At 39.4% G+C, this 16240-nt stretch overlaps 1 protein-coding gene across 3 annotated transcripts in view; it reads left to right on the top strand.

Annotated features, from left to right (window-relative positions):
* The window catches only part of afap1 (actin filament associated protein 1), a 171209-nt gene that overhangs the window by 51059 nt on the left and 103910 nt on the right, over nucleotides 1-16240 (top strand). For all 3 annotated transcript variants that reach the window (XM_062066201.1, XM_062066202.1, XM_062066200.1), the window contains exon 2: nucleotides 11344-11472. In XM_062066201.1, the coding sequence (XP_061922185.1) occupies nucleotides 11344-11472 (129 nt within the window). The remainder of the gene's footprint in view (nucleotides 1-11343; nucleotides 11473-16240) is intronic.

Genomic DNA, 16240 nt, shown 5'->3' with positions numbered 1-16240 from the left:
ATCTATTTGGAATAAACAAACACTACATCCAAATGTATATTACACAAGCAACATTTTACCTACATGTTTTATCATGTGAATTCTGCCAGCATATATTTTTTTCTACAGTGCTGTGCTTACATTATGGATCGCTTTTTTCTCCCTGTTCCTTTTAAATGCCCACAATCCCTTCCACAGCGAGGAAAACAGAGCCCCGACAGGTCCGATTGGGTCAGAGAAACTGCAATTTGCATTCACGTTCCACTGTTTCAAATGCTGTGGTTGACCTTCTGGTTTTATTCCAGAGAGCATTACTCTTGGCCAAGGCAGATGGAGACAACCTCTTCCATGTTTCACTGGTGTCAACTAGAGATGTCCGATAATGGCTTTTTTGCCGATATCCGATATTCCGATATTGTCCAACTCTTAATTACCGATTCCGATATCAACCGATACCGATATATACAGTCGTGGAATTAACACATTATTATGCCTAATTTTGTTGTGATGCCCCGCTGGATGCATTAAACAATGTAACAAGGTTTTCCAAAATAAATCAACTCAAGTTATGGAAAAAAATGCCAACATGGCACTGCCATATTTATTATTGAAGTCACAAAGTGCATTATTTTTTTTTAACATGCCTCAAAACAGCAGCTTGGAATTTGGGACATGTTCTCCCTGAGAGATCATGAGGAGGTTGAGGTGTGCGGGGTTGGGGGTAGGGGTTTGCGGGGTGTGTATATTGTAGCGTCCCGGAAGAGTTAGTGCCGCAAGGGGTTCTGGGTATTTGTTCTGTTGTGTTTATGTTGTGTTACGGTGTGGATGTTCTCCCGAAATGTGTTTGTCATTCTTGTTTGGTGTGGGTTCACAGTGTGGCGCATATTTGTAACAGTGTTAAAGTTGTTTATACGGTCACCCTCAGTGTAACCTGTATGGCTGTTGACCAAGTATGCAGTGCATTCACTTGTGTGTGCGAAAAGCCGTAGATATTACGTGATTAGGCCGGCACGCAAAGGCAGTGCCTTTAAGGTTTATTGGCGCTCTGTACTTCTCCCTACATCCGTGTACCACTCTGTGCAGCGGCGTTTTAAAAAGTCATAAATTTTACTTTTTGAAACCGATACCGATAATTTACGATATTACATTTTAAAGCATTTATCGGACTGCCGATATTATCGGACATCTCTAGTGTCAACTGTTGGGGTGAGATTGAGGAGATGGCATGCACACGTGTGGTGCTTTAAAAGCTGTTACTCAAGGCCCGTGTCATCATTCACCTCGATGCCTTACCTGTAAGGCTGTCCTTTGCGCACAGCAAATCTGTGCCGCGCACAAAATCAAATCCCCTCTGAACTCTAAACAAAATAAAGATAAACATTTATTCTGTGTGACTTTGCAATGCAACTGTGAGTGACAGCGGCCACAACAGATAAAACAATGTTTGACAACACTGTTCAATTATTGTAACGTCTGTCGAGACGCTTTAACGAGGCCATGTCGTCCATCGAGCAAAACTGTTTATTGTCGGCCGTAATTCCACTGTCATTTATTAACAATGTTAATTTATGTATAATAATTAATAAGATTACAGACACGTTCATAAAAATATATATTTTACAGACAGAAAGGTACAGGAATGTATACTTTATCCCATGCTTACATCTCATTGTGCAACATGTGAATGTTTTAAGGGGAACGAAATGTGATCTCTAAAAGGTGTGCGCATTCTTTCCAAAGTCGGACCCCCCCAGCCAGACATACAATACTAGTAGATAGCTCATGAAAAACAAGATTTTTTTTGTTATTTTCATTGTAAGTGGGCCAAATCAACTATATTACAAAATAATCTCATGGAAACGATTGCTGTCATTTGATTATAATAATAAGATATTTAAATTGTTATGATGTCATTGTTATTTAGTCAGGTTTGAGACAGGTGTGCTGCTGATACGGCCACAGTGTGCATGTCTGATGTCAAACTCACTGAATGCTCAGTGAGTTTTTACATTTTCTCACAAACACGAAAATTAGAGGGAACATTGATGGAGTCCCTCTCTCCATCATCGTCTTTCGCCTCCACAGCATATACACAAAACGCCTAGAGAACGTTTGTGCCACGGTCTGTTGTTGTCCTGGTCACTTTATCTCTGATGTCGTACTCAGCATGTATTTCCTCTAATGCTGACGCAATGACATTATAAATGTGTGCAAGCTTTTGACACGTCTACAAGAAAAGCTATGAATATTCGTAGGCAATTCAATTCGATTCTTGGGGGTAACGATTCAGGATTGATTCGCAATTTAAAATGAATACTTTTTTTTTTAAAAACATTGGGTGCCAGTTCTATCGCTTCGATAATTTTTTTATATTACTAAAAAGAAAACTGATTTTATTTAATATATTTCGACCCAAACATCTAATAAAGTCAAATACAAATATGGCAACTAGAGAAGTATCCAACATTTTTCTTTTCTAAAGTAAATCGGTACTAGTATTGTCCCGATACCAATATTTTGGTACCGGTACCAACATTTTTTCGATACTTTTCGGTACTTTTCTAAATAAAGGGGACGAATTGCATTATTGGCTTTATTTTAACAAAAAAATCTTACGGTACATTAAACATATGTTTATTATTGCAAGTTTGTCCTTAAATAAAATAGTGAACATACAAGACAACTTGTCTTTTAGTAGTAAGTAAACAAACAAAGGCTGCTAATTTTGTCTGCTGACATATGCAGTAACATATTGTGTCATTTACCATTCTATTATTTTGTCAAAATAATTAAGAACAAGTGGTAGAGGAGTTTAAGTGGTAGAGGAGTTCAAGTACCTCAGAGTCTTGTTCACGAGTGAGGGAAGAGTGGATCGTGAGATCGACAGGCGGATCTGTGCGGCGTCTTCAGTAATGCGGACGCAGTATCGATCCGTTGTGGTGAAGAAGGAGCTGAGCCGGAAGGCAAAGCTCTCAATTTACCAGTAGATCTACGTTCCCATCTTCACCTATGGTCATGAGCTTTGGGTTATGACCGAAAGGACAAGATCAGGGGTACAAGCGGCCGAAATGAGTTTCCATTCGGCGGGGCTCTCCCATAGAGAGGGTGAGAAGATCTGTCATCCGGGAGGAGCTCAAAGAAAAACCGCTGCTCCTCCACATTGAGAGGAGCCAGATGAGGTGGTTCGGGCATCTGGTCAGGATGCCACTCAAACGCCTCCCCAGTTAAAGTTAAAGTACCAATGATTGTCACACACACACTAGGTGTGGCGAAATTATTCTCTGCATTTGACCCATCCCCTTGATCAGCCCATGGGAGGTGAGGGGAGCAGTGGGCGGAAGCGGTGATTTTGGTGATTTAGAACCTTTATTTAACCAGATAAGAAAACCCATTGAGATCAAGATCTCTTTCACAAGGGTGACCTGGCCAAGAGGTCAACAGCACATGTCACAGAGCAGTTTCAAAATAAATACATTAAGACATACATTTTAAAATACATAAGAGAACTGTAAAACAACAGAGATTTACATCTTTAAAAACACAGGCACTGTGCAAACGTCTCTCGCTGTTTGTCCCTCAGGACAGAACGGAAGGCTCCAAATGGAAGTAGTTCTGTAAGTTTCGTCTGCAATGCATTCCATGCTATAGGGGCAGCAATGCCAAAAGCTCTTTTGCCAAATTCAGTCCGTACATGAGGAACAGTTAAAACATACAAATTGTTAGAACGTAATGCGTAAGAGCTGCTTTTTCTTTGTAACAGAGTACACAAGTATGGAGGTATTAAACCTAAAAGAGCCTTATAAATTAAAGTCAGCCAATGTGTGTATCTGCGTGCACTCAATGAAGATAAGTCTGACTTCATATACAGTTGACAATGGTGGGTGAGACTACGACAGCCAGTAACAAATCTTAGTGCTGAATGAAAAACAGTGTCCAAGGACTGGAGGCATTTAGATGAAGCACTAAAATAAAGCACGTCTCCATAATCAATTACAGGCAAGATAGTTGCTGTCACCAATTTATTTCTGACTTTAAGAGAGAAGCAGTTTTTATTTCTAAAAAAGAAACCAAGCTTTACCCTAAGCTTAGAGACCAAGTTGTTAATATGGGCTTTAAATGAAAGCTCCCGATCAAGAGTAAAACCCAAGTACTTGTAATTTAAGACCTGCTCTATAGGGTTTCCATTTGATGTTACAATATTTGGAATATTTTCCAGTAGCACCCTTGAATGAGAGAAAACCATTACCTTGCTTTTATCTGTATTTAAAACCAATTTAAGATCAAATAAGCGAGCCTGGATGACATCAAAAGCAGCTTGTAAAAACTCAAAAGCCTGAGTGATGGAGGTTGAACAGCAATAAATAATGGTGTCGTCTGCATAAAAATGGTACATTGCATTTGACAAATTATTACAAAGATTATTTATGTAGATAGAAAATAAAATGGGCCCCAGCACTGAGCCTTGTGGAACGCCCTTGGTAATGTCCAGTAATGAAGAGGTGGTCCCAGCCACCTGTACACATTGTGTTCTGCTGGAGAGATAGTCTGTGAACCAAGCAGCTGCATTTTTAGATAATCCAACGTGATGAAGGGCTTGAATTAACAGACTGTGGTCTACTGTGTCAAATGCTTTTGACGAATCAATAAATAGGGCGACACAATATTTCTTGCCGTCTACAGCCTCGATTAAATCATTGAGGACCTTAAGAGCAGCTGTAATAGTGCTATGCTGTTTTCTAAAACCAGATTGAAATGGAGATAAAATATTGTTTGATTCTAAAAAATCCTCTAGCTGGTTACTGATCATCTTCTCAAACAATTTTGCTAAAATGCATAATTTAGAAATTGGTCTGTAATTATTTATATTTGTGGGTTCACCCCCTTTTAGCAGGGGAAGAACAAAGGCCGATTTCCAGATTTTTGGAATGCTTTTACTTGTTAGACTTAGGTTAAAAATATGCGAGAGAGGCTCAGCAACAAAATCAGCAGCCAATTTTAAGAAAAAGGGTTCAATTTGGTCAGGTCCTGCTGCTTTAGTTGTGTCCAGGCTCTTTAGTGCACTGTTTACCTCGGATATTGATACAGGTGTGAACTCAAAAGTGCAGGTGCTGCGTCTATTTACAGCCTGTGGTGTATTTGGTATATTAACATTAGTTAAACCAACATTTGACAATTGAGGATTCAACGACTCAAACAAGGATCCGACAGAAACAAAATACTCATTAAAACAATTTGATATAGTTGTCTTATCAGACAAAGTACCAGATTGAGTAATTAACAGCCCTTTGAGACACTTGTGATTTAGGGCTATATAAATAAACATTGATTGATTGATTGATTGAATTCCAATTCTTGATGCTGAGTGCCAAGCAGGGAGGTAATGGGTCCCGTTTTTATAGTCTTTGGTATGACTCGGGAGGTGTTTAGGGCACGTCTGACCGGCAGTAGGCCACGGGGAAGACCTAGGACACGTTGGGAAGACTATGTCTCCTGGCTGGCCTGGGAATTCCTCGGGATCCCCAGTGAGGAGCTGGACGAAGTGGCTGTGGAGAGGAAAGTCTGGGCTTCCCCCGCGACCCAACCTCGGATAAGCTGAAGAAAATGGATGTATGGGTAGAAAATTAATTATTAATCTACTTGTTCATTTACTGTTAATATCTGCTTACGTTCTCTTTTAACATGTTCTGTCTACACTTCTGTTAAAAATTTAATAATCACTTATTCTTCTGTTGTTTAGATGCTTTACATTAGTATTAGGTACCGATCCGATACCAAGTAGTTACAGGATCATACATTGTTCATATTCAAAGTCCTCATGTGTCCAGGGACATATTTTCTGAGTTTATAAACATAATATGAATTTTTTTTAAACGAAAGAAGATGTTGTGATGCCAAAAAATATCGACGTAATCATAGTATTTTACTTGGTATCATTACAGTGGATGTCAGGTGTAATTTTCAGAGTCTGTATAGTACAACCCTAATCTGTACAGCAGATATGATCATCTACATCAACAATATAATTTGCCTCTCAGTGGCTGTAAAGGACATACTGTATTTATAAAAATAATTGTATTTTTTTGTAAATCGAATTTCTATCATTTTGAATCGATTAAGAATCGTTACAAATAAGAACCTTGGTTTATTCCAAAATCTTTTTCTTTTTTTTACACCCCTATCTACAAGCCAATGCAGCAGAGTTCTGCCTCTGTGGTCTATTCAATGGTGACACTTAAGTAACTACCTTGTCTGATGTAGTTGCAACATGGCTCACGGCGCTCAACTTCTTGATTATAACGCTCGTTATGTTCTTTGCAGCTTCCTGTATTCTACCAGCTTAATGTTTTATTGTCATTACTGTACATTGAGGTTGCAATGTTTCTATTATTGTCTTGAAGAACGGCCACTCAACCACAGAAAATGGTTGGTTGGCTTCACAGACAAACTTTAGAACAAGCTTGTCGACTGTTGTCTGTGTCACCCGCCGTGGTGGGCCAGCAAGGGAATCTGTCATTTTTGCATATTTGGAACGTGGCTCATCAAAGGAGGAGGACTTTCTCCTTCTGCTGTTCTCCATTAAAGGCCTACTGAAACCCACTACTACCGACCACGCAGTCTGACAGTTTATATATCAATGATGAAATCTTAACATTGCAACACATGCCAATACGGCCGGGTTAACTTATAAAGTGCAATTTTAAATTTCTCGCTAAACTTCCGGTTGAAAAACTCCTTTGGATATGACGTATGCGCGTGACGTCACGACGGCAACGGAAGTATTCGTACCCAATGTGTCACCGTACAAACTGCTCTGTTTTCATCGAACAATTCCACAGTATTCTGGATATCTGTGTTGGTGAATCTTTTGCAATTTGTTTAATGGACAATGGAGACTGCAAATAAGAAAGTTGTAGGTGGGATCGGTCTATCAGCAGCGGACTACAGCAACACAATCAGGAGGTTGTGTTGTGTTTGAGCTGGATAGCAGACGCACTACCGTGAGTACTGCTTTGGCTTCCAAACATTTGATCGCTTGCCCGTACGTGCGTGTCGCTATGTGCATGTCACGTACGTAACTTTGGGGAAATATATGTTTCTTGCCGACTGATGGCGGCCGGGGTGTCGTCGAAAGCTACAACGCCCGCCGCCGCTCCGTAGTTAGCTTCAATTGTTAAGCTTCGCCAAGCTGGAAATTATTAACCGTGTATTTACATGTTCATGATTTAATAGTATTGTTGATCTTCTGTCTATTCTTCCATTCAGGGTTTTTTAAAATTTTGTTTCTATCTGTATTTGAGCCCGATGCTATCACGTTAGCTCCGTAGCTAAAGTGCGTCAACGATGTATTGTCGTGGAGATAAAAGTCACTGTGAATGTCCATTTCGCGTTCTCGACTCTCATTTTCAAGAGGATATAGTATCCGAGGTGGTTTAAAATACAAATCCGTGATCCACAATAGAAAAAGGAGAGTGTGTGGAATCCAATGAGACCTTGTACCTAAGTTACGGTCAGAGCGAAAAAAGATACACCCTGCACTGCCTCTAGTCCTTCACTCTAACGTTCCTCATCCACAAATCTTTCATCCTCGCTCAAATTAATGGGGTAATCGTCGCTTTCTCTGTCTGAATCTCTCTCGCTCCATTGTAAACAACGGGGAATTGTGAGGAATCCTTCCTCCTGTGACGTCATGCTACTTCCGGTATAGGCAAGGCTTTTTTTTATCAGCGACCAAAAGTTGCAAACTTTATCGTCGTTGTTCTATACTCAATCCTTTCAGCAAAAATATGGCAATATCGCGAAATGATCAAGTATGACACATAGAATGGATCTGCTATCCCCGTTTAAATACAAAAAAATTCATTTCAGTAGACCTTTAAGTCTCTGTACTTTTTTAGTTTGTTAGGGTGAACCCTCTGTTGACACAAAAAATATCCTATTACCATATTTTTCGGACTATAAGTCGCAGTTTTTTTCATAGTTTGGCCGGGGGTGCGACTTATACTCAGGAGCGACTTATGTGTGAAATTATTAAGACATTATCGTAAAATATCAAATAATATTATTTAGCTCATTCACGTAAGAGACTAGACGTATAAGATTTCATGGGATTTAGCGATCAGGAGTGACAGATTGTTTGGTAAACGTATAGCATGTTCTATATGTTATAGTTATTTGAATGACTCTTACCATAATATGTTACGTTAACATACCAGGCACGTTCTCAGTTGGTTATTTATGCATCATATAACGTACACTTATTCAGCTTGTTGTTCACTATTCTTTATTTATTTTAAATTGCCTTTCAAATGTCTATTCTTGGTGTTGGGTTTTATCAAATAAATTTCCCCCAAAAATGCGACTTATACTCCAGTGCGACTAATATATATGTTTTTTCCTTCTTTATCATCTGCGGTCCTCTCCAAGGTTTCTCATAGTCATTCACATCGACGTCCCACTGGGTTGTGAGTTTTTCCTTGGCCTTATGTGGGCTCTGAACCGAGGATGTCGTTGTGGCTTGTGCAGCCCTTTGAGACACTTGTGATTTAGGGCTATATAAATAAACATTGATTGATTGATTGATTGAATACTAGCTAAAATGTTTTGTCACCTCACCGAATTGAACGCTGGCTGTGAAGATTGTGTATTCGATGTGAGAGGTGTCACCTCTCTTTATTTTTGTTGGCCAAACTGTTGCACTGAACTACAAGGAGGCGTTGTTGGAGAACAACAACACTTGTTTATTAGACTTCATCATCATTAGCCAAACCGCTTTGAGTTTTATATTAATATCAAAAAGTAAACGCCATGTTTTTTTTACATTTCTTGTGGTTTTTTTAATGTCACAAAGGTTTTACTTCAAAAACCACGTGACACATCATTTTGTTAATGTTTTATTGTGTATAGTTAATTCCTTTACGACATATTTCTGCTCAACGTTAAAATTCGAGGCCTGTGTGATGGCATGTGAACATTAGACAGTTTCATATGACGTTATCAAAGGACAAATGTTAGCATAGGCTTATCAAAACATAAAAAAACATGTTCAACTTCCCCCAACGTGTTCTCTCAGCTTCGATGTGGAGTTCTTGTAGGCTGAAATTTCGAAGTTTTAATGTTGACATAATTGACGGCACATTATATAGCTGTTCTTTGTTGTAGTCTTTAATATAAACATTGATATAATGTGAGGCCAGGTGTGTTCTGTGTCTTCCAGCTGCACATTGCACACCATTGCTTGCTCCATTGTTGCTGCCATACTTACGTGTGCTGCCGGGAAAAGTTTGTGTGAAGTCATCTGACTGCCAGGCTCCGTTTGATTGGTGAAACAGTCCATCGTCTCGAGTGCTTTACATTGCATTGGTGAAAGAGAGTCACGTGACAGCAAAAATCAAAAGAAATACACCATTTGTCAGGTTTGGTCAAAAGGATAGGACTCAGATGCAGAGTAGGGAATATTTCAACAGGCTTTTATTTTGACAGCTTCCTTTCACCTCCAGAGTCAAGGAAATACAATATCTATATTAACAAAAACTAGTCGGCGAAAAAGGTTCCAAAAAATAGGAACAACCGAAAATCACTCCGAAAGGAGGAAAACACAAAAACAAAGACGAACTATAATTGGCGCCGTATATGCCAGTGTTTCCCACACATTCATTTATTTGTGGCGGCCCGCCACGAAAGAATTACGTCCGCCACAAATAAAATAAATAAAAAAATATTTTTTATTTTATTTTTTCTATTTTTTGTTGTTGTCCTGTCCAGTTTCTCAGGCAAATCATATAGTTGATGTAGATGCCCATATAGGCTGTTCAGATTCACTTTACAAAAGAGAAGTGTAGGATACTTCTTTTGTTGCCTTATTTGTATTTGACCACTACTGTTTTCTGTTTATTTGTTACTGACTGTGGCAGGACACCTCTGCCTCTGTTTCACTTTATGTTGCTGGTAAATAATATGGTTGTAGTAGTAGGCTAAAGTTAAATTATTTAGTATGCACTAATTAAAGGGGCAGAGCTTTAAGAGACATTTTAGCTTTTATATTTTATAAGATATATTTTTTGTAAGAACCACAATTAATAAATATATTTCAGTGAATAACATATTGTTCAAATCTGTATATAAATATGTACATAAAGTGTTGTAATTATATTGTAAAATGGATGGATGGACGTTTAAAACAAAACTGTTATTATTAATTAGTAAGTATACATTTTTTTAGCCTTTTTAGAGAAAATCATATCATTGTAGTAAATTATGCAAATTACTCGATGATGTCATGGTGACCACGCCCATAGCTACGCCCCCACTGCCACAGGTATCTTGGCAGTTTATGGGAAACACTGTATGCTATACAATTTATTAACACAAAAACGCTCCAACAGGAGGGAGAAACAATGGCTGTGAAAAATTCTACACTTATCTAATCTAATAAAGTTTAACAAAAAATGTCACTCAAAAATTTGAGGAAAGAATGAAAGAAAAAACTGATAACTCACCACTTCGGCTAAATAAACTAAATAACAAAAAATCACTCTGCTGAGGAGGAAAAAAGGAAAACTCAAAATAGCAACGAAGGAATTCAGGATCAAGGAATATAAACACAAGACAAGGCAAGGCAAGGCAAGTCATGGACATGGATGCTAGAGAGGCACGAATACACGAGACAATCTGGCCCAGAACCAGGGGAGGCGTGGGCTTATAAAACACATGAGGGTAATGGGAAACAGGTGGAAACAATCAGGGGTCAGGGATGACGTCAGACTGATGACACAAAAGGAAGGGCAAGTGATCTGACACGAGAGGAGTTACTTTTCAAAATAAAACATGCAATTCACAAGACAGAAGAAACCAAGACAAGACATCCCTCACCGCGGTGTGACACCATTCACATTTACATCGTTGTCTCACAATATTTTGACTTTATGTGTGTAGTAGCACAACTTTCCTAGTACTGTAAAACCTTTTTGACCTAATATTACAACATTTCCCGAGTAATGCCATAAATGTATTATTGTAGCTTTGCGACTTTTTTCTTTAAAAATAATATGAAGTACAGTATTTTCCGCACTATAAGGCGCACCGGATTATAAGGCGCACCTTCAATGAATGGCCTATTTTAAAACGTTGTTCATATATAAGGCGCACCGCATTATAAGGCGCATAGAATAGACGCTACAGTAGAGGCTGGGGTTGCGAGACCTGTTGTGGCTCAATATTGGTCCATATATAAGGCGCACCGGATTATAAAGCGCACTGTGAGCTTTTGAGAAAATTGGAGGTTTTTAGGTGCGCCTTATAGTGCGGGAAATACGGTAATTCTCACAGAGTTGCAACTTTATTCTTCTTTGTGTTTTTTTTCTCCAGCAATGGATGAGTTGGTGCAGGAGCTTCGCCTATTTCTACAACTTCTAGATCGGGAATATCTCAGCGCCGGTATCCGAGAGAAGAAAACCCACCTCTCCAACATCCTCAACAGAGTCATCTCAGAGAAAGGTAACAATTGTCATAGTTGCATCACAACTTCATTCTCACAATATTATGGAAGCCTACGACTAGAGATGTCCGATAATGGCTTTTTTTGCCGATATCCAATATTGTCCAACTCTTAATTACCGATTCCGATATTAAACGATACCGATATATACAGTCGTGGAATTAACACATTATTATGCCTAATTTTGTTGTGATGCCCCGCTGGATGCATTAAACAATGTAACAAGGTTTTCCAAAATAAATCAACTCAAGTTATGGAAAAAAATGCCAACGTGGCACTGCCATATTTATTATTGAAGTCACAAAGTGCATTATTTTTTTTAACATGCCTCAAAACAGCAGCTTGGAATTTGGGACATGCTCTCCCCGAGAGAGCAGGAGGAGGTTGTGGTGGGCGGGGTTTAGGGGTTAGCGGGGGGTGTATATTGTAGTGTCCCGGAAGAGTTAGTGCTGCAAGGGGTTCTGGGTATTGTTTATGTTGTGTTACGGTGCGGATGTTCTCCCGAAATGTGTTTGTCATTCTTGTTTGGTGTGGGTTCACAGTGTGGCGCATATTTGTAACAGTGTTGAAGTTGTTTATACGGCTACCCTCAGTGTGACCTGTATGGCTGTTGACCAAGTATGCCTTGCATTCATTTGTGTGTGTGAAAATCCGTAGATATTATGTGATTGGGCCGGCACGCAAAGGCAGTGCCTTTAAGGTTTATTGGCGCTCTGTACTTCTCCCTACGTCTGTGTACCACTCCGTACAGCGGCATTTTAAAAAGTCATAAAAATTTTACTTTTTGAAACCGATACCGATAATTTCCAATATTACATTTTAAAGCATTTATCGGCCGATAATATCGGCAGTCCGATATTATCGGACATCTCTACCTACGACTTTTTTCTCACAATATTCCGTCTGTCTTTCATTATTTAACGCTAACTTGTGTCTGAATAATAAGACTTTGTTTATTACAGTATGGATGGATTTATTGCTTTGTAGAAAAACCCATCCATCCATTTTGTACAGCTTGACCCTCTCGGGGTACATGAGAAAAAGATAATCACATATTAAATGGCAAATTAATTATTTTCCCAAATGGTTCAGCCCTAGTATCAAACATAAATTTAAGGCCACATTGACCACCTGATCTTCTTCTCGCCTTGGTTACAAATGGGTGGCAGATCCATTCCTTCCCTGTCTGGGGGTGTTTTGTGGTTGGGAAATAATGCTCAAACTCATTTTACTCTCTCATCACTCACCAGATGGGTCAGTGAAAATAATGCCCAATGATGCTTAGGGCTGGGCAATATATCGTTATACTCGATATATCCCGGGTTTGTCTCTGTGCGATATAGAAAATGACTATATCGTGATATTCCAGTATACGTTCTCACGCAGTTGCTTTTAGTTGCGGGCATTACACTGCATGCGTTTCCCACTCTTTCTTGTCTCTCCTTCTCACAGAGACATAAAACAAGCGCACCTTCTTACATACGTCACGTGTGCAACGTCACACGCTCCCGCGGAGCAGACAGATAGCGGCATGATAACGTTAGCTGTGATGCTAACGGTGCGGTGCGGGTGGTAATACGAGAGAAAGAAGGTGCAAATCTGGTAACAAATGAAGGAATAATTAATTCCTAAGAAAAACAGCACGGGATCCATTGTCTGGCGGTGGTTTGGCTTCAAGCGGGAATATGTTGAACATTTATGCGGCAAAAGCGTTGCTACAAAAAGTAGCAGCACTGCTAATGTGTAGCATCATTTGAAAAGTCACCCGCTAGAGAATGAAGAGTGCTTGAAAGTGCATGTCAACATCTCCGGCCGGTGCCACACCAACAAAATGCCGAAGCAACTATTTCCAGATCAACACCGTATGAAAAAATAGTCAACAACAGGAGATAACGTCCGCAGGAACCTACCACATAGCGAATGACATACACTGTTTGATTTCCTATTATGCAGCTCATTTTTATTTGACAGTTATTGAAATATCTTGTGTGACATCATGCCCAAAAGTGCACTTTATTTGTTTTTAACTATTGTAGTGGCGTTCTGTACAAAAAGTTAACTTTAATTTAGTGTTGTTTTGATATGTCATCTTAGTGACATCATGCACAAATGTGCACTAATAGCTTGTTTTAAAATGTCTCTGACAATCTTGCACTTTCTGTTTTGGTAAAACATGAATGTTTGTGCCACAGCTTAATAACTGTTTAATAAATACAGTTTTGGTAAATTGACTTACCGTATTTTTCGGACTATAAGTCGCAGTTTTTTTCATAGTTTGGCCGTGGGTGCGACGTATACTCCGGAGCGACTTATCAATCAATCAATCAATCAATCAATGTTTATTTATATAGCCCTAAATCACAAGTGTCTCAAAGGGCTGCACAAGCCACAACGACATCCTCGGTACAGAGCCCACATACGGGCAAGGAAAAACTCACCCCAGTGGGACGTCGGTGAATGACTATGAGAAACCTTGGAGAGGACCGCATATGTGGGTAACCCCCCCCCCCCCCCCCCCCCCCCCTCCTCTAGGGGAGACCGAAAGCAATGGATGTCGAGTGGGTCTGACATAACATTGTGAAAGTCCAGTCCACAGTGGATCCAACACATCAGCGAGAGTCCATGTGTGAAATTATTAACACATTACCGTAAAATATCAAATAATATTATTTAGCTCATTCGTGTGAGCGACGAAGCAAATGGCAGCCATCGTCACACACAGGCCCGGCCCTAACCAATCTGGCGCCCTAGGCAGGATTTTAGGTGGCGCCCCCCCCACATCGGCAGTGAAGTGTATATACTCACAAGAAACCGAATAGCTTTGTCTTTGACCTTTTTTTTTACTTAAAGAAAGCAAATTAACAATCAGAATAGTTAACAAGATAAAAAATAAATATGGATAAATAAATGAATACAAAAAATAAAAAATTAATCTATGAAATACAATATTTTTTACATACATAAACACAAAATAAAACGTGTCAACAAGTTGCATAAAATAAATAAAAAATACAATATAAATAAGGCACTGCACAAAACAAGATATCAAACCAGTATGACTTTAACAACTATATTACAAAAAAAGGGGATCCTACAGAGTTCTCTATTTGTGCTTTTTAATATTGCATTAACTAGAATGACTTACAAATTACTGTACACCAGGGAATACTGTAATTACCTAACGTTACATTATTATTTTCCATAACAATTTAGCCCCCTCCACAATATTAACCCGACGTTAAAACAGAACTAGCTATTTATTGATTAGCAATTGCCGAATCATGTAACATTAGCTTAATGCTAAAAAGACAGGTTACTATCACATTCTGTAACAGACAAATAATTTCATGTAGGCTAACGTTACCTACCTGCTACCTCTGTCTTTTTCTCGGTTCTCCCCTTCTTTTCTCCCCTGGGCACCTGACAGTTTTGGCCGTTTTGACATCTTGTGTTGATTTTTTTATGTGGTGACGTCCAAAAAGAGTCATGATACGGGAAGGGAGGGGGCGCACCGTGCCGGGGGAGGGGGGGCGTAATGTTTTAACAAATAATATTTCTATTAAATAGGCTTTACTTTGCATTTTAATTAACGTGGGATTATTTTATGTATTTAGAAATAACTTTTTTATTTTATTTTTTTTTTCCTCCAACATTTGTGGCACTGGCGTGGCGCCCCCTGATGGACGGCGCCCTTAGCATTTGCCTATACGGCCTATGCCACGGGCCGGCCCTGGTCACACACACGTCAGCAATCGTCACTCACACGCCAACCAATAAGAATTCGGCGGGGGGCGGGTCATGGCAGAAGTGCATTGTGGGTTTTGGAATGCTAACTGCTATATGCTATACGCTACTGCCGTAGCTATTAAAATGGATCACATCAACGTTGGCGGTAACTTATAAAAACTGAGAAGGACTGAACTAAAATGCCACCGAAAAGGAAATCATATACTGCAGATCACAAGCTGTACGTAGTGAAATATGCACCAGAAAACGGCGATTGAGCAGCAGAAAGAATGGACGCTAGCGGGGCATACCAGGAGTGACACCGGGGAGGAAGATTTCATGTTATTTAGCGATCGGGAGTGACAGATTGTTTGGTAAACGTATAGCATGTTCTATATGTTATAGTTATTTGAATGACTCTTTCCATAATATGTTACGTTAACATACCAGGCACGTTCTCAGTTGGTTATTTATGCCTCATATAACGTACACTTTTTCAGCCTGTTGTTCACTATTCTTTATTTATTTTAAATTGCCTTTCAAATGTCTATTCTTGGTGTTGGGTTTTATCAAATAAATTTCCCCAAAAAATGCGACTTATACTCCAGTGCGACTTATATATGTTTTTTTCCTTCTTTATTATGCATTTTCGGCCGGTGCGACGTATACTCCGGAGCGACCTATAGTCCGAAAAATACGGTAAGTAAAGTCTGAATGTCATTAAAACAGTTAGCTCCATATTTTGACACTTCTTCCACTCCCGTCCTTGCACGCTACACCGCTACAACAAAGATGACGGGGAGAAGACGCTGCCGAAGGTGAGCCACGTAAATAAGACCGCCCACAAAACGGAGCCTCTGGAAGCGACTGTCAGAAAGCGGCTTGAAGATGATCTGTAAAACATCATCTATGCAACATTTTGACCAAAGAACCACCATTACATGTTATGTACACCACAAGGAAGTGTTTTACATTTAGAAAAAAAAATCATAATATGACCCCTTTAATGCGCCTTATAATCTGCACCTTTTGTATGAAAAA

The sequence above is a fragment of the Entelurus aequoreus genome, linkage group LG12 (genome assembly GCF_033978785.1).
Source record: "Entelurus aequoreus isolate RoL-2023_Sb linkage group LG12, RoL_Eaeq_v1.1, whole genome shotgun sequence".
Lineage (NCBI taxonomy): Eukaryota > Metazoa > Chordata > Actinopteri > Syngnathiformes > Syngnathidae > Entelurus > Entelurus aequoreus.
The sequence above is the reverse complement of the archived record's forward strand: the minus strand, read 5'-3'. Positions and strand labels throughout refer to the sequence as shown.